The sequence below is a fragment of the Brassica rapa genome, chromosome A10, assembly GCF_000309985.2.
Source record: "Brassica rapa cultivar Chiifu-401-42 chromosome A10, CAAS_Brap_v3.01, whole genome shotgun sequence".
Classification (NCBI taxonomy): Eukaryota; Viridiplantae; Streptophyta; class Magnoliopsida; order Brassicales; family Brassicaceae; genus Brassica; species Brassica rapa.
The window spans coordinates 7,161,852-7,185,531 of NC_024804.2; the positions used below are offsets into that span (position 1 = coordinate 7,161,852).

Below are 23,680 nucleotides of genomic sequence, written 5' to 3' on the forward strand. Positions count from 1 at the left end.
GCCCATTTGACCCGCCACGGGGCGGGTGCGGGTCAAACAATTTAGAAAAATAATTTGCGGGTGCGGATCAGAAGTATTTTATGCGGGGCGGATGCGGATTGGTGGGTTTTGAAATGCGGGTACCCGCCAATCCGCAATTTTTTTAAAATTTTTTTTTAAAAAATATAGATATTTTTTTAGTAAAAATGTATATTTTTTAAAGAAAATATGGGAATTTAAAAAAATAATAATCAAAATATTAAAATATTTAAAATTTTAGTTATAAATATATTATTTATATTATATTTTACAAAAATTTAATTAAATAAATATTTTTTAAAACAAAAATATAATCCACGGGTCTCGCGGATATTACCGCAAAATTAAGCGGGACGGGTGCGGGTACAAATTTATTTGTTCACGGATTGTGCGGATTGGATTTTTTGACAAAAAAACTTTGTAATCCGCGGATTGGCGGGTCAGCGGGACGGGTTTGACCCGCAACCCAGCCCTACCTGCGCCTGGCCCGCTTCAAATCGACTCAGCCCGCGTATCCGCATGTCGAAATTTGTGAATCGGTCGACCCACACCACGGCAGGTCAAACGGGGCGGGCCCGCTGATAATGACCAAATTCCCAGCTCTAGTTCTACATACCTTATCTCTCCTGACATCTTAAGAAAACTAGGGATTTATAAACAACACACATCTACCTTTCTTCTTCTTCTCCGCAATTCCCATGGCCTTTCGTAATGGTTCTCTGATCCCTGCCCATGATCCATCCACGAGGGAAAATCAATCATCATCGCCGACCATACAACGGGGAACCGTGCCTACAAACACGGAAATCACGATCGAACAATCTAACCATCCTCAATTTTTGAAATCGATCGACGATTTAACTGCGTTTTCAGCTGCAGTGGACGCCTTCAAACGCCACTACGACGACTTGCAAAGCCACATGGATTACATCAAGAACGCCATTGACTCCAGTCTCAAGAGCAAAGGCATCACCGCCGAGTCTCCCTCCTCCCGATCGCAGTCTCCACGAAACGATGCTTCCGGAGAAACGGTTGCTGCCACACAATCGCCGCCAAAGGAGACTTGTGAGACAGTAGCGGAGAAGGTGGAGCGATTGTGCGAGTTGATGTGCAGCAAAGGCCTGCGTAGATACATGTACTCGAATATCTCTGACCGAGCTAAGCTGATTGAAGAGCTTCCTGCAGCTCTGAAGCTAGCCAAGGAGCCTGCTAACTTCGTGTTGGAATGCATTGGCAAGTTTTACTTACAAGGGCGCAAAGCTTATGCGAGTGATTCCCATATGATCCCTGCGAGGCAGGTTTCGCTTCTGATCCTGGAGTCTTATCTTCTAATGCTTGATCCGAAGAAGCCCTTTGATAGAGTTTCTATCAAGGATCAAGCCGAGGCGGCTGCTGTTGCGTGGAAGAAAAGGATGATGAGCGAAGGAAGGTTAGCTGCGGCAGAGGCAATGGACGCTAGGGGTTTGCTTCTGCTAATTGCTTGTTTTGGGATTCCTTCCAGCTTTTCGAGTATGGATTTGTTTGATCTGGTACGGAAGAGTGGTGCTGCTGAGATTGCTGCTGCTCTTAAACGGTCACCTTTCCTTGTCCCTATGATGTCAGGTATCATCTTTTTTCTTGAGTCGATGAGTGGAGTTTCTTTTGTGGCAGAATGGGTCAGGATTCAGTTCCCATCTTTATTTTTGCTTCCTTATAAGAGCTTAAGAGTATTTTAGAGTGCAATTGCCTTGGAAGTAGATCATATGACTCTTCTGTTGCATTGAGTAATGTTCGATGAAAGGGTTTAGTAACTGGTCCTAACACAATATTCTATTGGTTGTAGGTATAGTTGATTCAAGTATCAAGCGTGGAAAGCATATTGAAGCTCTTGGTATGATTTATACCTTTGGGATAGAGGATAGGTTTTCGGCTTCTTCGCTTCTAACTTCATTCCTAAGGATGAGCAAGGAGTCATTTGAGAGGGCAAAACAGAAAGCTCAAGCACCGATAGCATTTGCATGTCCCTTCTTTACACATTAGCTACCTCTTCACTGACTCTTTTTTTCCTCTTCTGATTCGTACCATTGTTTGCGTTTTGTTCTCTTAACAGAAAGAGGCCAACCAAAAGTTTTTAGCTGCGTTGTTATCAGTGATGAAGTGTTTGGAGGCTCACAACTTAGACCCAGAGAGAGAAGTTCAAGGGTGGCAGATCAAAGAGCAAATGATTAAGTTGGAGAAAGACATTATTCAACTCGACAAACAGATGGAAGGGGAAGCAAGATCCATCAGTTTAATGGAGGAAGTGGCATTGACGAAGAGATTCTATAACCAACAGATGAAACGTCCAAGGTTGTCAGACATGGAAATGCCACCAGCAGCTTCCTCATCTTATTCTTCTACCTACCCGGACCGAAGCTTCCCTAGTCACAGAGACAATGAAATATCAGCTCTTGTCAGTAGTTACCTCGGCCCATCATCAGGTTTTCCTCATCGTTCAAGTCTCAGGAGATCCCCTGAATATTTAGCTCCATCTAGTGGGTTAGGAAGAAGTGTACCTGCATATGAACATCTGCCTCCAAATTCTTACCTTCCCCTTCCAGGACGGCACTCTCCGGTTCAAGGACAGAGACTTCCTGGAGAGTACACCCCTCCAATTCATGGGCAACAACAAATACCATATGGTCTACAAAGGGTTTACAGACATTCACCATCTGTAGAAAGATACTTGGCTTTGCCCAAAATCAGGTCTCCTCGTAACTCATAAGAAGACCACATAAGAGGAATGTAAAATATGTAACAAAGGTTTTTGTTTCTCCAGCAACAGTCTTAAAGAATTATTTAAAAATTTAAGGGTTGATAGCAAAGTTTATACAGTAAAATTGACATTTCATTCAGATGCTAATGTTACGATTGATTCTTAGTTATTTTAGTCAACCACAGATACATCAACATCACTATCTAAGTAAACCTCTGGCTCTTCATCCTCCGAATTCTCTTCATCTTCGGTATATGTTCCTTCTTGTTCTCTTTGAGCTGCTCGAGCCATTGCAGATTCTAGCCTCGTGCTTACTGTTTCCCATGACACGAGCTTTTCCATGAATATATTTATGTACTCAGCTCTTCGGTTCTGCGCAGAAACACAACAACATGAAGAGCATTGAGAACCACTGCTTTCAAGATCTAGTGAAGAAATAATTCGCATTTTGATGGTACCTCAAAATCCAGATAGTAAGCGTGCTATTTGGCACAATGAGGCAAAAAAAAAAAAAACTACGTCAGAGATTAAGAAACCAATTTCTAGTTGAAATTAAGGGAGGGAAATCAATAGCTTATATTATACCTCCCATGTATCAATGGCGAGAAGTGGCTGCACATAAAAAGATGGACAAAAAAGTGTGACATGAGATCCACAGCAAACAACAAAGATTGAGATTCATCTATGTTTTAGACACTTACAGAATAATCCCATACGAGCGGATTTACTGCATTGGGAGTTTTTACTATTACAAGCTTCTTGTCTTCCTCCGTTGGAAGTGGATTTATGGCATTTGCAACATCCAGTCTATTCGCCTTGTCTGCATCAGTTGAAATATGTTTTGGGATTAGCAATTTATTTATTTTCGTGGAGAAGCAAAAGCAAAGTAAAAAAAAAAAAACACTCACATGCAAGCCAGGTCCAACCGGAACCAAAGTTGGAGGCTGCAGCTGCCTTGAACCTTTCTATTTTTTTTTCCCATCTAAAGATTTGATTGATAAAAGGCTAGGCCCAACTACAAAGTCACCAATACAAGGAAAAGAAACAAAAGAGCCCAAAATACACGGACCAATTTTCCACAACATTTCTAATAGACCTACAGCCCAAACCAAGCGGAAACCCTAGCAGCAGTATGCCGGCCGACACGGCCACACTAACTCTGCAACTTCGCCGGATCACACCGGACCGAGAACTCCATCGCTCCCAACGCGATCTCGAAACCAAACTCTTCTTTCTTCACTTGCCGTCGTCCTCTTTTTCGGAGAGCATCATCTTCTTCTGAGAGCTCATCCGCTAAACACAAACATAACCGCGAAGGCAAGCATAACAACCAACACTATCCAGAAACCAAACAAGAATGAAAAAACCCGAAACAAACTAAGGGATCCAAAGACGGCAGTGTGGAGCTTTGCGAACCTCCACTCTCCGTGACCAAAAGCCGGCGAAGGCGGAGCTAAGTGAGTCTCCCCTTCCCGGAAGCTAGAATCGGCAACGACGTAAGGATCCATCTAAGTACCTGAACATGCAAGCCGCTCCATCTAATCTGGAGCCTCCCATCGATCGCGTCGTTACTCCAACCACCGAGCCACCGATGACGGTTGGTTGCGGAACCAGAGCTCAGACAAAGCGATCTTGGGGGGACGGCGCAGATGAAGCAAAAAGAAACAAACAGAAAGGAAAAGGAAGGGCTTCGGCGCCGGCACGGACGTTCATGCGCCGACCGTACACCGGATCCCAAACTCTGATCTGGTTTCTCTCTCTTAAACGCTCTCCCTATGAAACTTTTTTTGCATGGGCGCAAACTGAAATATGATTTACCCTTTTCTATTTTAAAATTTCTTTTTCTTTAATTAAAAAAAATTCAAATTTTCAAATTTTCAAATTTTCAAAATTTTCAAAATTTTCAAAATTTTAAATTTTCATATCTCAGATACTATATTATACGGTATAATTTTACTTATTTATATTGAGTTATACTTTGTTTTACTGGATAATACTGATGTTTAGTTATACTAGTTATACTGAATGTTACTGAGTATTACTGAGTGCTACCAAGTTCTACTAAGTTGTACTGGTTATACTGAGTTATTTTGAGTGTCAATTATACCAAGTTCTACTAAGTTGTACTGAGTTATACTGAATACTAATGAGTATTACTGAGTGCAGTTGTACCAAGTTCTACTAAGTTATACAGGTTATACTACTAATACGGAGTAATACTGAATATTACTGATGAGTTAGTTATACTGAGTTCGACTAAGTTCTACTAGTTATATTGCGAAATACCGACTTATACTGAATCCAGATCTGAAGATAAAATGAATAAAAACATGAGAATGAGAACAATAAGAACCATAAATTATTAAAAACTCATATCTATATAGAACATGAAAAATCTTAATCATAAAAAATCCTGAATCTTCTTTTACAATCCTAAATAAAAAACTCAGAACAATAAAAACTTATATCAGAGGAACAGATCTGAAGTATGGAAAGAAGGAGATCTGAAGTGTGGGAAGAAGGAGATCTGAAGTTCATACGTTGAGCCTTGTCGTTTTGAACGGATCTAGAAGAAGAAAAATCGTCATTGATTTTGTCTCTATCAACTCCAACTATTTTTTTTATCATCTACCGCATATCTCTTTCACTGTTTACAGAGAAAACAGAAGAAAATCGCAGAGAAGATAGAAGATAACAGAAAGAGTAGCCGAGAAGATAAGAGAAAAATGAACTGTTGACGCAAAGAAGAAAGAAAGAAAAGGAAAAAAAAATAAGAAAAAAAAAACAGAATCAATTGATATTTAAATATTAGGGTTAAGGGTACTACAGTAATTAGTTTAATATTCGCATTAAAAATAATTCAGAAAGAAATTGATTTTAGATGAAGTCTTGTAGAGACTGTTGTTTCACATTTGGGGGTATGAGAAGAGATGATTCAAGACACACTCTCTCTGTCTATTGCTAAATAAGCGAGTTTTCTTATCTCGAGCACTATCATGCTACATATTACACAATGCCATAATAAGTTTGTTATTTTCAATTTTCCCTAACAAAATTAACACTAATCACTGGGCACAAATGCTTGTTCGACTTATATCTCTTATATGTTATTTACTTGTCTCGACTTTTCAAATACTCATTTTTTTTAAGTCCAATATCAAATCCTTGAGTTTTGCTACTTGCAAATACAATACAAGTAACAACAGTAAAGAAAAAGTTAGTGATTCAACTTTTTAAATTAGAACAAAACTTAAGTTCATCCTCTAAAGTGAATGGTTAAATTCAATTCACATTTCATAGTCAACTAAAATGTCATGTAGAATTAGTTTTAAAAGTAATAAAATTAAAAAATAAATGGCTGAAAAAAACCAACACGAACGTCTGCAAAATCTGAAACTCTAAAAATCTAAAATCTAAACCCTAAACCTAAAACATAAACTTTAAACCCCAAATCCTAAACCCTAAAATCTAAATTCTAAATTCTAAATCCAAAATCCTAAACCCAAAACACTAAAACATAAACCCTAAATCTTAAACTTTAACTCTAAATCCTAACTCTTACAACAAGAACACCACTCAAATTTTCTATCCATCCAGGGAATACAAAGATTTACAGGGATCTGAAGCATTATTACCATTAGCTTGGTATGAAGAGAGATGTTGCTTCATTTGTATCGCAGTGTCAAATAGTTAAGGAAGAGCATCATGTGCCTAACAGGTTATTGCAGAACCTGTCATTACCATAGTGGAAATGAGATATGGTGACTATGGATTTTGTGATGGGATTGCCGACCACCTCAAAAGGAAAGAATGCTATATGGGTAATTGTGGATAGACTTACCAAGCCAGCCCATTTCCAAGCGATTAAGAAGACAAACATAGCTGATCAGTTGGCGAATACTTACATCGGAGAGATTGTGAAACTGCATGGAGTTCATGTCAGCAATTTATCATATAGAGATGCAAAGTTTACATCTGAATATTGGAGAGCCTTCTAGAAGACGCTTGGGAAAAAAATTCATATGAGTACGGTTTATCACCCGCAGACATACGGTCAGTCAGAGAGTACTATCCAGACCTTAGAGGATATGCTCAAGGCTTGCGTCTTAGATTGGGAAGGTAGTATAAAGTATCTACCTCTAGCCAAATTTGCCTACAACAACAGTTATCATTCGAGCGTTATGATGGCACCGTATGAGGCTCTTTATCGTAGGCCCTATTGCACACCGCTTTGTTGGACATAAGTGGGGGAGCAACATGAGACAGAACCAGCAATGGTTCAGGAGATGATAGAGCAGGTTGAGATGCTCAAGGTTCAGCTTAAGGAAACCCATGACCGTTAAAAGAGTTATGCAGATAAGAAGCGTAAAGATTTGGAGTTCCAGGTTGGAGACCTGGTATACCTGAAAATGAGAATGTTTCAGGGAGGACCTAAGACTCTGAAGCTAAAGAAGCTTAAACCAATATATATGGGACCATATCCTATTTTGGAGCGGATTGGAGTGATTGCTTACAGACTGGATTTATCAGGAGAGTTATCAGACTTCCATGACGTGTTTCATGTGTTGGTTTTGAGGAAAGTCGTCATAGAGCCAGAGCTCATTTTGCAGCAGCCACCCAATGACCTTGGAAAAAATTTGTGTGCACCGTGTCAGTCAGTAGAGATATTGGATCGTCAAGTGAAAGCGATTCATGGTATGATCACCATGTTGGTTAAAGTTAGTTGGGACAGAGATGGTATTCAGGAGGAGACCTGGGAGTCTGATCCCTAGATGATGATCAATTACCCAGAGCTTTTTCGGGATGATAGTAGACATTCAGCTCTTGAATTGAATTTGAGGTCAAATTCTTTGTTAGTGGGGGAGAGTTATAATGACCCAAACCTAAGCACACAAATTCAAATCCGCCAAGGCCCAAGCCCAGTTTGAATGGCCCAAGGTAATTGCTATAAATACTCCACTCAACTTTTTTTTGTCTTCACCAAACCATCCAAGAATCAAGTTTAGAGAGAGAGAGTAATGAGAATGAGAAACTTTTACAGAGGCTGAGCCATCACCGTATTTTTCCGGAGCCACCACACGCTGTGACCAAGCTAAGCTCATCACCACCGATTGTCACCCTAGGTAACCACCAGAATCGCATGCATTTTTAAGTTTAGTTTCGGCCGTTTTAGTAAATCTACAATATCTCCCTAACTGTTGATAATTTCGAGCATGAAAGGCCATCAACGTATTCTTCTCGTCGAGACGAAGCCGTAGACACCGACCACGCTGCAACTGGAGCCCGGACGAAGCCGCTAGAGCTTCCAGAATTTTTGCCTCCACCCGTGCGTGAGCCACACGCGCCGCCGCAGCCCGCCGGAGCTGCCATGTGTGATGACCACGCGAAACAGTCGCTGACCGACTCCGACCGACGCTCACCGAATCCACCATTCCCAGCCGCCAGGAAGCCGCCGCCGCATCACCGTCGTCTTTCTACCGCCGGGATACCTCCTCCGCCGCTACAAGTGATTTTCCGGTAAGCCGCCGCCGACAACGGATGACTCAACGTTTGACTTGGCGACTTGGCAGACCGACGCCGGATCCGCCATTCCTGGCCGCCAGGAAGCCGCCGCCGCATCACCGTCGTCTTTCTACTGCCGGGATGCCTCCTCCGCCGCTACAAGTGATTTTTCGGTAAGCCGCCGCCGACAACGGATGACTCACCGTTTGACTTGGCAACTTGGCTGAGTCGACTCATCGATTCAACTTGTTGATCAGTCAAGCCAATTTGTTTGTTAATTGAATTCTCGTTTGTTAATTATTTTTGGTTAGGGATTAAACTGGTCGGTTAGTGGAAATTGATTTTGGTTAGGATTAAACCGGTTTGCAATTAAATTAGGATCTTGTTCAATTGGATTTGAAATCAGTTAGGGTTAACCGGTTGGTTAGGTCAACATTATGTTTGGTCATGGGTTGACCAGGGTTGACTTTTGACTAGCGGGTTGATTTTTTCCTAGACTTTGACCAGACCCGTTTTTAACCGGTCAAAGGGCATTCTGACTCGAATTTCCGCCTTGGTTTCAGATTTGGAGTCTATTTGAGCAGCTGAAGTTCATAGATACCACTTCTCTTCATTGCTAATGTGAGGGATATTTCATTTAAATCATGAACTTGTTTAGTATTACCATTGTGGAAAGTCTATTTTCGAAACATGATTTATCTCTGTGAATCGAGTCTGTTTGAGAGTCTTGCTTGTTTATTATTATTATGGATTGCTAAACCGTAAATAGGATAATAGAGGATTCAATGATTGATTGAAATGATTGATGTAAGAACCTTATATATATGTATATATATGCGAGTCCATGTGTAGAGATTTGAAGGGTGCAGAGACGTCTGTACTCGCTGCCTATGTTTGAGGAGTTTTTTCCGGGGCACATGACGTCTATGATAGCGATGCCTGTTTGTGGAGATTTGCGGGGGTACATAGACGTTTGTACTTACGACGCCTTACAGATTTGCGGGGTGCAGTGTGGACTACTGTACTAGCGATGTCTATTGAGTTCTATACATATATCCTTATGAGGAGAATGTGGGGTGCAGAGAATAGATATGTACTATCATCGCATTGTTTGTCGTTATATGGTGCAATAGGCATATGATTGTTCTGTGTGGTGTGTTAGACACCGTGTTTATTTCATGCTAGAGCAGGCCTACATAGTTGCAGTGCTATGAACTGAGTCAGTGGTTTGTTAGCATCTCACACCTTACTAAGTGACTCCCCTATTATTCACCATTCCTACTTTTTCGTTTTTCAGGTGTCAATAATAAATATTTTTATTACAAAAATATACTATGTATCTATGTCAATATCACTAAAGTTTAATTTATTCCATATAAAGTAAATAAAATGATTGTTTTGATTTATTTACGAAAAACGTGATTGTAAATAAACAAAAAAATATTGGTTTTGATTTATGTGCATACTCTAATGTATATACTTTTATGCATACAAATTAGTTTTTAAATAGGTGGTTTCTAATATCTTATTTGATCATCACAATCCCAAAAACACAATTCTTCAAATCAAAGTGATTTTTAATATTGGAAGCACAATATATTATTTCATTCAGATTAAATAATTTAGGCTTGATTTTTATTCCTAAAAACTTTTAATGAAATATCATGATAAGATTCCAATCACCTCATTTTGAGTTTGTTTAAAGAATGAGAGATTTGATCATTCGTCTAATATTTGTTTCTCCCTAATACCGTATCTAGCTATTATAATTGTAAGAATGGTAGATTTAAAATATTTATTATAAGTTTTCTAGTTTATCATTTAATAAATCAAACAATTCTTAGTTTATACATAGTTTACATATACTAGAATCGTAAAGTATTATATAAATATTTTTATCTGTATACTTTTAAGTAACTAAATTTCAAAAGAATAGACTAATAAAATAAGTAATTTGTTTTGTTGTTATAGAATTAGATGATTTTTAGACCGAACTGACGAATATATACTAGACATATGCACTTATATTTTATAACAACTTAATATATTAGATTTGACTACTAACTTGTTAATAGAGTTTGCCGGTGATTTTCTTCAAAATTTTAATTCTTAGATATGTATCTCGAGTGGAACTAATTTTTACCGCTGTCCATCTTTTTAAATTGATACTTATATAATTCACCAAATTCATAGAAGAAGATAAAAAGAAACTAAATTCATATCAATGAAACAGAGATGAAAAGGAAAACACAACTTTACAGAGGTAGAAAATGAAATCACTTATGGAGAGTCAATAGTAAACAAACCTAGAGTAGAAAATCTAATCCCCTTTCGTGATTATACAATCAACGTTGCTTATTTGTTTTTGGTGATATGTATGAGCCGTAAAACTTAATTTTTTTATATGAAGTCTTAAAAATAATTAAAATGAGTTGTAATACGTTAACTTTTCAACAACGATGAAACATTTAAGATATCAATTTGTATTCGTAATTTTACAATCGATAAAGATTGTAGTGTTGCAAAATGTTAGAATCAGTTAATGAACAAATATTATTATAAAAACTCAAGGCGCATGCGCGCGGATTATCTTCTAGTTTATATTATTTCGAGAAAAGCCAGTGCTACACTTTGCTCAATGTTTTGGTTCCTCCAAAACTTTATCTCCGAACTGGCTCGCTATCTTCTCCGGATAAGGGTCACGAGCTCCAAAATCCTCGAGAAAATCCTGCGCCAGATTTTCCCGCGTTACCGTTAACCCACCCAGCTTACGTGGGGTTGGTGAGAAACCAAGAATGGAATAGCCGTGGGAAGGTTTGACAAAAAAAAAAAAAAGAATAGCCGTGGGAGGAGAAAGATGACGTGGCAGGAGAAGACTGTTTGCTTTATTTAATAGAGATACGATTTTTTGATTTTGGAGTTCGAAACGACTTTCAGAACACACTTCGTTGGGATTAAGGGTTGGAATGGCACGCAGAATAAATGCAAGAGAAGATGCAAGATAACTAATATGTAGATTGTACTGCATTTGTTTGCCATTCAACAATAAAATGCAGATTACTTATTATGCAATTCAAACTGCATGCAGACTACTAATACAAATGAATTTACTGATCTGCAAAAGCTAAAAAAAAGTGCTGAGATTTATGTATATCATCTTTTTATTATTTCACTAAAAATCATGTATAGTATTTACATTGATATAAAAGAATATATACTATAGATCATATTATTCTTGTTCTTGATAATAAGTAATATACTTTAGAAAACTAATACTTGTTTATAAATCGTTATTTTATTAAACTTAGTATAATATTTGGTAATTTAAAATTTATTATCAGTATTTAAGAACTTGTTTAGATATTTCATTTTTCTTATTTTTATTTTTAAGTATTTAAACAAATATGATAATTTAGTAAGTTTCGTTATCAAATACATTTACATTTTTTTTGTACAGTCTTGTTTATATGATTAAAAATCAGATTTATTAAAACATAAATATATATTTCTTATTCTAACTTTTACATTTGCTTTGTATAATCTTGTTTATATGATTAGAAATCAGATATATAAGAACATAAATATATATTTTTTATTCTAACTTTTAACTATAATATTTTTAGATATATAAGAACATAAACATATTTTTTCTTACATATACATCTATGCATTTTTATATTTTTGAAATTTTAAATGAAGATTTGGTTGATACAATAACATATATATAACCTGACAATGTCAGTTTTATAGCAGAACCAAATGGTAAGAAAAAAACTAAAAATCAAATAAAGATAAAAAAAGTAAGAACAAAACAAAAATACTCTTTATTATTTTTGTCAACATGATATTTATTGCTTATATATAATAAGTTTTATTTTTATTTAGATATTTAATTTGGGTTTTTAATGTAAAAACCCCTCAAGTATGTTTCATTTGGGTAGAAACCCCTCAATTAATGATTCAATATATTAACCCCTAACGTTGTGTATCTTAATGAAAGAGCCCCTCCGTTAATTCAACCGTTTAAGCAATACGATGTGTTTTGATTATCTTGTAAACTAGTACATGATATTTTAATTAAGCAACACGAGTACACGACATTAGCTTAGAACAACATGTAGTTTAAGATTAGTCTAAGCTTACGACTTATACTATCTCAAGACGGAGATGACGAACCCTAATTTCTCAAATTCTGAGATTTCCGAGTTTTAATTGTGAGATGTGAGAGAGGCGAATTCGAGAAAAGCTTATAGACTCTTTATATGTTCGTGTGTTCTGTGTGGAAATTGAAAAGGGACAGTGAAGAATCGTGGCAACCCGAAGAAAAAGGAAAAAAGGGTGAAAGATGAGTGTGTGAAATTTCATGTTCGTGTGTTTTGTCTTTTTATAAGTTTTATATTTATGTTGAAATTTTCATGTTTGTGTATATTCTAATAATTTAGTGACTTGATTGTAGATCATATATGACAAAATGTAAATAGTAAAAGATGAGTCTGATGACCTTTAACCGAGACCAACAACATCTCTACGACAACAACTTGGCCAAATGACACAAACAACTTGAGCATAAGACATAAACAAGGTACGAATCGTACACCACCAACAACTAAGAATAACAATTTGACCAAAAGAAACTAACAACACTTCTAAAACTTAGCTCTAATACTCTCCAAGACACTAATTATCTCTGCAATATCTTTCTTCATATCAAAGTCTTTCTTCAGCTCCATCAATTTTCTTCTCTAAGAAATAGCAAATCACGTACAAGTTGATAACATAAGAATCTAAATAGAAAACATAAGAACCAAAATAGTTTTGTTTACTTCCCTGGACGGAGAAGAATGGAGAAAATTTACAAGAACCCTAAAATTTTCCAGATTTGGGAATTCTGGAAATAGATAAAAAAGAGATATGAAAGCTGTGACATTTTTGGTAATTCATTGAACCGATGCGTTTCTGATTTAACGACAAATTACAACTTTTAACGTCAGATAGACGGAGGGGTTGATTCATTAAAAAAACTGACTTTGGGGGTTTCTATGTCACGTTTTTAATTGAGGGGTTTTTACCCAAATGAAACATACCTGAGGGGTTTTTATGTTAAAAATCCATTTAATTTTATGAAAAGAAACAAATATTTAATTAAATACAATAATTTATTATATTATATTGATATGTATTTGTTATGTTTGATCTGCATGATCTGCATTTATTGTGTGATCTACATTTCTGTTTAATCTGCATTTTTTTTAATCTGTGTTATCATAATCGGGACCCATATGACACGTCACGTTTTTTTCCTTTTTCCCGAAAGAAGCCCATCGTGAGATCCAACCGACACAGTTTCGGGTTTGTACTTTGTGTCTGTCCACTTGAAGATTCGTTAGTTACACAATTACCCTTTTTTGGAAACCTGTTATTACGAAAAAAGGTCTTGTTCCCTTTTCTTTCCCGATTTCAAGCCCTAAACTTGTTTTTTTCTCGCTTTACGACAGTCACCGAGTGAGAAAGAGAGAGATAAAGATGACGCTAAGCGATGAGCAAGAGCACGAGGTGTACGGTGGAGATATACCGGAGGAGGAGGAAGGAGAGATGGAAACAGACGAGTACGAGGAATACGTAGGAGAAGAAGGCGCTGCAGCCGGAGGAGATGAGGAGCTTGAACCAGGCTCTGCCTCTAGGGTATTGTGCTTTCTTTCGATCCAGCTTTACTTTTATCCAATTGACCCTTCCTACTGTATTGTTTTAAGTCTCTTGTTATGGTTTCGATATAGGATTTAGAGGACATGAAGAAACGAATCAAGGAGATCGAGGAAGAAGCTGGAGCTTTGCGTGAAATGCAAGCCAAAGCTGAGAAAGATATGGGTGCTGGCCAAGGTTTGTGTTTATCTTTACTTGTGCGGGATGCTTAGAATCTTTGATTATGATAAATTAAGTTTAGAGCATGTCTTGTTGATTATGATATTACTTAGTTTCTGTATTGAAATCTTTTATCTAATTAATGAATTTTTTTTTTTTTAATTTTTAAATCATTTGTAATATAATGCTTTGGTAGTGGGATCTAATTAAATGATTCTAGTCCTCTAGGCAAGAAGACCCTTTAGCTAATTTGTTGAATGTTGTATCCTTTTTTGTTGTTGCATCATATGAATGAAGATCCATCAAATGCTATTAGTTCGGCTGAGAAGGAAGAAGTGGATTCCCGCTCAATATATGTTGGCAATGTGAGGCTTCCATTATTAATTTCTTACGTTTTTCTTTTCATTTATGTTTTGTATCTTTTCGAAAGAATGTTTATTTTGTTTTTGGCATCAACGAAATTTGGAGGCTGGTTGTTGTTTGTAAATTGCTAAACGACTTACTTTCTTAAGACTACTGCAGAACCTTAACTCTCCATCATTGCGTTTATCTGTATCTGCTAAAGCTTTAGTCCTCAAATGATTCTTTGAATATGTTAGGTGGACTATGCTTGCACTCCAGAGGAAGTCCAGCAGCATTTTCAGTCATGTGGAACAGTCAACAGGGTTACGATTCTGACAGATAAGTTTGGCCAACCCAAAGGTTTTGCCTATGTCGAATTTGTGGAAGCAGATGCCGTTCAGAATTCACTTATATTGAACGAGTCAGAACTGCATGGTCGTCAGATTAAGGTGCGGTGAAGTGTTGTAGTTACATTTTCTCATAGCTATAGGTTTGTCATTGTCATACTTGGTTTAAAATGCTTTTTTTTTTCAGGTATCCGCAAAGAGAACTAACGTCCCTGGAATGAGACAGTTCCGAGGAAGGCGGCCTTTTAGACCCATGAGGGGATTCATGGCCGCCCCTATGTATTATCCTCCATATGCGTATGGGTACATTTCAGAAAACTTCTCCACCTCCTCTCTTTTAAACAAAAACTAGCAACTGTTGGGGTTCCATATTTTTGATACAGTGTCTATATTCATCAATGATATGTTGATCTATGGTTTGTGTAGGAGAGTTCCTAGGTTCAGACGGCCAATGCGCTACAGACCATACTGATCAAGGGAGATTGGTGTTAAAAGTAGCAGCTGCCTTTTGTTTCAGGAAGGCAATTATCATCAACCGGTGGTTCATTGGAGACAGTTGTTCGATTAAACAGAATTGGGTTGAAGAATTTTATGGCAAAGGCTACCTTTATGTTTAGATTTTATGTACTATATTTGATGAGAGGAGCTAATTTTGAGTTCCTTTCTTTTTTATCTTTGGGCAAAACTCATAAAGCTTTCCATTGAGAATGACATCCACGTTACTGATAACTCAGTTATGATTATCCTTACTTTTTGTTTAGTTCAGTTCGTGGCTTAGTCTCTTTTATTGTCATTAATAATAATCAACTTCAGAGTTCAAGGAACAGCAGAAATTAAAAAACACAACAGCAACCAATAGGTGCAAACAGGAAAAAACTCCAAACAAGATCAAAGGAGCTATAAGAAGTGTGAAAATAAGATAGCCGTTATGTGACCAATGTTATTCTCTTTTGGAGGGACTTCCGGCCTAAATAGATTTTCCTTTTAAGATTTCTCCGACTTTCCTCATTTTGAGTAGCTATTTTTTTCCGGCAGCTAGCTACGGTATCAAGAAAGGAAATAAAATCCTCACTCGTCTGTAATCTCTTCCTTTTCTAAACTGCGACTCCCTTGTTGAATAAAAAAACTGCTGACTTCTTTCGTTTCCTTTTTTCAGGGCTGGCTTAATGGGAGGGCAAACAGTGCACCTTTCCCATGACCCAATTTTTTTTCTTATACAACAAGGGTCCAAATTTTATTACTTGAATTTAGACAAATATTTAAATAATATGGTTATCTAAGTTTAAAATATTAAAAATACAAGCAAAACTAATAAATTTAGTTAATTTGTTTTGAAATTTATATATTTATAATAGTAAGTTGACAATAATATTACAATAAATTAATTATTTAGTAAAATTTTCCAATGGCTCTTCTTATTAGCCGGCTCTGCTTTTTCTGTGTATCTATTTCTTTCTTTTCAAGCCGTGACGGCCAATCTTTCCTTTTTCGATGATTTCTCAAAAGATAATTACAGAATTCAGCATCATTAGTGATAAATTCACCTCAATTACGCTTGACCTGCTTTTCGAAAAGTTGAACTTTTGATGTACCTCCGTTGCTACTGAAATTCTGCTGAGCAATTTGATGCCTGATATGCTTCACAACGCGATATGTGCTATGTCCTTGGATGAAAAAGAATTTCTCACCCTCCTGTTAGCCGATGTTTAGGATCATTGATAAGAATGAAACAAGTCTTTTTGGTCCCTATTTAACCTGAATTATCAGTCTATGGCAAGGATGATTGAGTACAAGACAATTGCATGGTGTATGTATGGAAAAGTTCGGGGTATCGCTTTATCAAAAGATAGTTTCCAGTTTGTCTTCCAATATGAAGAAGATAAAGATAAACTTAGAACATCCTAATTTCTAGTATATGTATAAAGACATAAGAAAATCTATTTAGCTATCTATGTTACCAATGTGTGCTTACCTTTTCAAGCATACATCCATTTAAATATCCAGAGTTAAGTGTGCTTGAGTTGGTGTAGTAGAAGGATGAGTGACATATCGGGAAGTGATTCGCGATATCGTGCGAGTGAGGACAAAGCACGGGAAAATATCATGTGGTGATTGCAGGGTCAGTAAACATGACTAAGGAGCCTCTGAAATATTAACCTCCCCTCCATCACACGGAATGGGGCCCACGGCCGAGAGAGCGGGCGTGTGAGGCTAATTAGCCGTTGGCAGTCAAGATGTTACAAGAAATATCAGAGCTGGTTAGTCATCTCGGTTCTGACCCGAGTGGGGTCTTGAGACATGTCATGGTGTGTAACGGGGGCGTTGCGCTTTGTGAGTGGATGTGAATTGTAACATCATGATTTCTTGTATATATGGAAAGGCTTAAGAGAATTGATTGACTACCTATGTCACCAAAGTGAGCTTACCTTTTCGGGCACACATCCGTTTGGAACTCCAGAGTTAAGCGTGATTGAGCTGACGTACTAGAAGGATGAGTGACCTACCGGAAAATAATTCGCGATATCATTCGAGTGAGGTCATAGCACAGAAAAATGTTATGTCGTGATTGCAGAGTCAGTAAACATGCTAACGAGCCTCCAAAAAATTAACGCACCGCTCGTCGCACGGAATAGGGCCCACATGCCAAGTGAGCGGACATGGAAGGCTCATTAACCATAGGCTGTCGGGGTGTTACAATACCTTAGTCCTATAATCATTGGGAAATGGTGTTTGAAAGATAAACATCAAATCCTCTAGAGGGCTTTTTGAACTTGATGGAATTTGGATCTGGATTCGCCACATCCCCAAGATCTTCTTTACAATGTTCACTATAGCATCGGAGGTTGGAAGGTTGAGGAGATTCCTTATGATCCTAATATCTCACAGACAAATGACTATATCAGAGCCAATATCAATTGTTACGTTGATAAACCAGAAAAAGCGACAGAGAAACTGAATGTGCCATCTGGTGGGATGGTGACAATTGAGTTAAAGTATAAAAATACATAAAATGTGCTCACGCACTAGAAAATTCGGTGTCCACTATGAAAAAGGGTTTGGGGGAGACATAAAACTATTCCAGATTCGTATAAGTGGTAGTTAAACGCAATAGGGTGTTGAATGCTCTTGCAAAATCTATATATCTGGGTGGACCTTTGGACTTCCCTCCTCTGTTTCATGAAATATCAAAAGTATATCGTAAAATGGCTTTGATGTATGTTTCTCACTCAGATGAAATTGAGAGGCTAGTCAAAATTGAGAAAGTCAAACAGGAGATTGCAGTTAACATTGAAGAGTCATCACTTCAACTTACCTGATTTACCAATGAATTAAATAAGTTTGGCCAACCCAAAGATTTTTCCTTTGTCGAATTCGTGGAAAAAGATGCTGTTCAGAATTCACTTATTTTGAATGAGTTATAACTGCATGGTCATCATATTAAGGTGTGGTCAAGTGTTGTAGTTACATTTTTCCATAGCTAAAGATTTATCATTTTCGTACTTGCTTTTAAATGCAGTTTTTCAAGTATCCTCAAAGAAAACTAATGTCCCTCGAATGAGACAATTCTAAACAAGGCGGCCTTTTAGACCCATGAAGGGTTTCATGCCCGGCCCTATGTATTATCCTCCATATTGGCTCTAATAAAGTTCTCCACCTTCTCTCTTTTAAACAAAAACCAACAACAGTTGGTGGTCATATGTCACCAGAAACAAGGAAAAAAAAAACTGATTTGAAGTATGAACTTAAACAAAAACAAACATTTCAGTGGATAAAATAAATTGAACATTTTGGGAAGACACTGAAACACTAGATGATTTTATTGATTTTTCCAGTTCCTGAAAGAGAGATAAATCAAACTCCAAAATAAAAATGAATCAAAAACATGAGAGATATTGGATTCTTACCAAAAACATTGAGAAAATTAGGGTTTATATGATTGAATGAGATCATTCACAAGAAAAAAGCTAGTTATTTATTCAGGGAAGAAACAAAGTACTTCCATGATCAAATCAGAAACAAAAGAAAAAGAGATAAAGAAAACAAAAGAGAAAAAGATAGAAAATAATGGCTAAACAGGTATAGAAAAATGTATAGACTCATTTTTCTTTTGAAAATTTTAATTTTTTTTTTAATTTGAAAGCATATCTTCAAAACTCCACCCCTTAACCTTAAACCTTAAGTCTATATTAGTTAATTTTATGGTAAAATACATTTTTATCTTTTAATAAAACTTATTTTGGTTATTTTCTTTGTTGAGTGATATTTTTGTGACAAAAACTTAAAAAATAATATCCTAAGGAATTTCTCTAAACGGAATCATAAATACACTATAAATAAAATTTATTTTTTATAATATAAGTTTAATGAAATTTAATACTAAAAATTAAAATTGATAAAAAGATATAACTTATGAAAAGTATTTATATTTATACTGAAAATGCCAAATAAGTTTTTTTTAAACTAAAATTATTTTTTTTACTTTAAGAACAATATGTTTTTAATTTTTTTATTACTACGTATGTTTGATAAAACTTTTTAATATACTTAGTAAAATATGTTTTTTGGGTCAAAATAAGCTTTTTTATGTTATATAGTGCAATTTCTCTAAAGATGTAAAGAAAAGGCTATTTTTTTTTTTCGACAAACTTAAATTTTATTAATATGAAAGCATAATATCTGAATACAAAATTGGAGTAAAGAAAAGGCTATTTATTTATTTTTTTTGTATATTAGCAGAAAACTGTTTATGAAAAAAATCAATTTCCAAATCGGAGAGAAGTAAGTAACCCTTGATTGACCTATCTTTCGAGTTGGAAAGAGGAGAAGGAATCGAATCGGGGCTCCATTGGCAAAAAAAAAAAAAAAAAGAAGTATTATAGGTGAAAGAAGGAAGGTCTATCGTTTTCTTCCACGGAGACTGCAAACCCTAATTATCACCAATTCCAAAACTCAACCTTGGATGGAGCAGTATCCTTATCAAAGTCCCTTCGAAAGACGCCCAATCCTCAAATCCAAGGCTCCTGCTGTTAAGTGGGTCAAGGAGTGGTAAAATCTCTTCTCCTCGTCTCCTTACATATATGTAATCGAGGATAAATTATTGTCCTTTTTCTTCAGGGTTCCACAAGATATTGTTGCTACAGGTGGAAAGTGTTTTCTTCGCAAATGGGTCACAGGTAACAGTGATTATTCTTGTTTTCTGCATATTACTTGCTCTGAATTGTATTTGGTTTGTTGGTAACAGAGGAAACGGTGAGGAGACTGAAAGAAACAGAGAAAGAGTCTACCACAGAGGTCCCAGACCCTGAGCCCGAACCCACTTCTGAGATTTTATTTCTCTGCAGTTTCGAGGGTTGTGGGAAGATGTTCTTTGATGTTAGTGCCTTGCGGAAGCATTCCCACATCCATGGTGAAAGGCAGTATGTTTGTGATTACCCTGGATGCGACAAGGTAGTATTATTATTGTAATAATAACCTTAAACGTGTTCCCTCGGCCTGCTTAACTGATTCACTCTTCTTCTGTCTGTCTTCTGTAATAGAAATTTCTGGATAGTTCCAAGCTGAAGAGACACTGGCTCATTCATACTGGGGCTAGGGACTTTGTTTGCACTTATGAAGGCTGTGGCAAGGTTCTAGATTCCTTTTACTCTCTTTTATTAGCTCATTTTTTTTTGCATGTACTATAGTAACTTTAGATGATTGGAACAGGCATTCTCCTTGGATTTTAACCTCAGATCTCACATGAAGACGCATTCACAAGAAAACTATCACATCTGTCCCTACTCTGGGTGTGGAAAAAGATATGCTCATGAATACAAGCTTAAGAACCATGTTGCTGCCTACCATGAAAAGGTTTTTCATTTCTTATATTCTTTTCCTTGAATTATGTGTGCCTTGTGCACGTAGACAGAGCCTTCCTTAGCCTGAAAATCTATCAGAATTGCTTTAGTTTCTCTGTCCTAGAGGTGGCCTGTTAACATGATGTTACTCTGCTATGCTATCTTCCTTTCTGGTGCATATATAACTCTAATTGATATTATCTGTAACCGTCTTGTTTTGTCCACTATTATTAAGAAAGATAGGGTTAAACTAGCAGTTCTTAAGATAATGATTCTGGTGTTAGAAATGTTCACGTGTTGATAATAGCGAGAGAAATGCAACCTTTATTTATCCCTTTCTTAGCGTCTTAGAACTGTTCTGTCTCTATTATGAAGGATCAATGTTTCGGTGTCAGAAGTGTTGACTGTTCATACTCAAAATGACGTTGCAATGCATAGCTAGAATAAATGCGTAAATTCTTCCATGCGTACATCTTTGTAAGCATTGAAGTATGGCTTATTTTTTCGTCTTTTTGAGCATCTTAGAACTGATTTCTCTCTCTCTCTCTTTCAATTGTTACAACCGTATTGACAGAATGCTGCTGGAGAGACGCCTAAATACACGCCACCGGCAGAGAAAGTATCAAGGACTCCCAAAACACCTGCAACGGTTTATGGCTCAGCATCTTCGGAACGGCCGTATGCATGCCCTTACGAAGGGTGTGAGAAGGCTTACATACATGAGTACAAGCTTAAACTCCACTTGAAGAGAGAGCATCCAGGGCATTTAACAGAAGAGAACGCAGAGAACCCCACACCGAACAAGCACGAGCTGGAAGAAGGCAGTGACCAAGATTTTTACAGGAAGCACGCTAGCAACGGGAAAAGCCAGACGCATATTAAACAACAGAGCAGAGCTAAGCCAAACATGAGGACACCACCAGCCAAAGCTGGAAAGAAAGGCTCAACCTCTTCACCGGCCAAAGCAAGGATGGTCAAAAAACCATGGCAGGTAAAAGAAACGTATGAAGGAGAAAGAGAAGAAGAGGAAGAAGATAGTGAGGAGACGGAGGAAGATAGAGAGAACGTGGATGATGGCTGGAGGTTTGGGGGAAACAATGAAGAGGATGATGATGAAGAGACCGAGGATGAAGACTAAGGTATTACTTCGTCTGAAAGCCATAGGTTACTATTTTTGCTTACTTTCCATATCTTTATGCGAAGGTAAAGTTGAGTGAGTAGCTGTATTTCTTCATTCCTCTTTTTTCGTTTCCATCCCTTTGACAATCTTCTAGTTTTAATGCACTGTACAGTTACTGTATTCTCAACATTTTCAGAACGTTTATTTCTCTGTTTTTTTTCTTGTTAAACTATCTATGCTATTAAATCAAGGGATTCCCAAGTACTATTAGGCCCTTGGTTTTGTAAAACAATTACAATGCGATGCTACTCTTATATTTATGCATAGTATAATTAATTAATAACAAACAAATAATTAATTTAGGAAAAATTCCAAAATTAAAAAACAATTATGTATAATATTTTTTTTTAATCTTTTTCTTAAAATGTAAAACTATATTTATCTTTCTAAAATTATTTACAACAATTTCCTAAAAATGTACTTGCTATAATTATTTACATAATAATTTTTGTATTTAAATGTATAATTATAAAAACATGTAAATGTATTTATATAAATCAGAAATAATCATCACCAAAGTTTTAACTAGAGAAGATGAAGAAGTATAGTAATATTTTTATTTTGAAATTTGTACTGATATTTAAAATTTTACTTTACTGTAGTAGTTAAAGTGTTTGCTCCGCGATAATAAATAAGTTTGAATCTCTGAAGGAGGCATATTTAAAAAAAAAAATCAAAAACGGTGTTGTTTTGTCTTGTTTATAATTATCTAACTTAGGTTATGAATGGGAGGCAGGAGAAATGCAAATCATCTACTGTTACAGGAGAATTGCACTTTAATCACCCATTCACCATTTTTTGTTTTTAAAATTTATTTGGCATTTTCTGAAAAAAAAGCAGATCCCCCACGTGCAGTTCTGTCCACTACTTCGAATAGTAAAAGCAGTTCAAGCAGGACAGATCAAGCAGATCATGATGCAGATCAAGCAGGACAAGTGCAGATCAGGCGGGACAAGTGCATATCAAGCAGATCAAGTGGATCATGCAGGAGAGAACCAGATCAAATAATTTATTATAACTTATGAATGATAAAATCAGTTTAAAACTATAGATCATATATTAAAACAATAAAATGGCACTTAGATATCTAAACAAATATCTTAGATGTTATAGGATCGACCGAAATGCCTGTAAATATTTTATAAGATACTTATACTTCTTTTATTTCTTATTTATAAAAATTAAAAATTATATGACAAAAACTAATAAGTAGAGAATGATAATTTTGTATTGTTAAAGTTGTAAATAAAACAAAATAAAAATATTGTATTCATAAAACTAGATAAATATATTTTTAAAGTTATGTGTTGTAACAAAGTTATTTATTGACTAAACAAAAAAAAAAACAGATCAACACCATCAAATGTTGGCGGGTGAGATCTGCATGCAGATCTCCTGCTTTTTCTTCAAAAAGACAAAAAATATTGAATTACATGCAGATCTTCCGTTTGAACTGCTTTTGTAAACAGAAAATGGTGAATGGTGAATGTAGTGCGAGAAAACTGCATGTGCAGGAAATCTGCACTTGTCCCGCTCCTCCATTCGGACACTTATTTGGTGATATTCTCCCACTTTTTTTCTTTTTTTGACCAATAAATCATTTTATTACCAATTATTAATATATTTAATAATCTTCTATAATTTTTTATATTTAATACTAATCATATTTAAACTACAATATTATACATTTACATAATTAAAATTTCACATATGAGAGACAAGTAGACAATGAGATTTTTTGTTAATGGAAAATAGAAATATTTGGTTAATTACTAATATTTTCATTTTTTAATTTTAAAGATTTAGTAACATAACATTAGTGAAATATTTATTGTTATTTACGTATTATATTTGTATATTA

At 36.1% G+C, this 23,680-nt stretch overlaps 4 protein-coding genes across 4 annotated transcripts; 3 read left to right on the forward strand and 1 right to left on the reverse strand.

Annotated features, from left to right (window-relative positions):
- The first annotated feature begins 536 nt into the window (after positions 1-536).
- Positions 537-2,940, forward strand: LOC103864864 (protein FRIGIDA). The gene is made up of 3 exons (XM_009142632.3): positions 537-1,620; positions 1,841-2,013; positions 2,108-2,940. The coding sequence occupies exons 1-3, from the start codon at positions 717-719 to the stop codon at positions 2,759-2,761; spliced, it is 1,731 nt and encodes a 576-aa protein (XP_009140880.1). The 5' UTR covers positions 537-716; the 3' UTR covers positions 2,762-2,940.
- On the reverse strand, positions 2,822-4,260 carry LOC103864943. The gene is made up of 6 exons (XM_033282873.1): positions 4,131-4,260; positions 3,939-4,045; positions 3,454-3,717; positions 3,338-3,364; positions 3,211-3,234; positions 2,822-3,124 (listed from the first exon to the last, which is right to left on the reverse strand). Exons 1-6 carry the CDS (start codon positions 4,258-4,260, stop codon positions 2,924-2,926), a joined length of 753 nt encoding a protein of 250 aa, XP_033138764.1. The 3' UTR covers positions 2,822-2,923.
- Positions 4,261-13,497: 9,237 nt separating this feature from the next.
- LOC103864862 (polyadenylate-binding protein 1) lies at positions 13,498-15,622 on the forward strand. The gene is made up of 6 exons (XM_009142631.3): positions 13,498-13,936; positions 14,029-14,131; positions 14,411-14,478; positions 14,713-14,904; positions 14,990-15,105; positions 15,229-15,622. Exons 1-6 carry the CDS (start codon positions 13,778-13,780, stop codon positions 15,272-15,274), a joined length of 684 nt encoding a protein of 227 aa, XP_009140879.1. The 5' UTR covers positions 13,498-13,777; the 3' UTR covers positions 15,275-15,622.
- A 4,140-nt stretch (positions 15,623-19,762) lies between these two features.
- Positions 19,763-21,634, forward strand: ZCHP2 (uncharacterized zinc finger protein At4g06634). The gene is given in 7 exon segments (NM_001301909.1): positions 19,763-19,848; positions 19,918-19,976; positions 20,045-20,250; positions 20,340-20,429; positions 20,509-20,652; positions 21,214-21,611; positions 21,613-21,634. Coding segments are annotated over 7 exon segments (1,005 nt in total).
- The last annotated feature ends 2,046 nt before the right edge of the window (positions 21,635-23,680 follow it).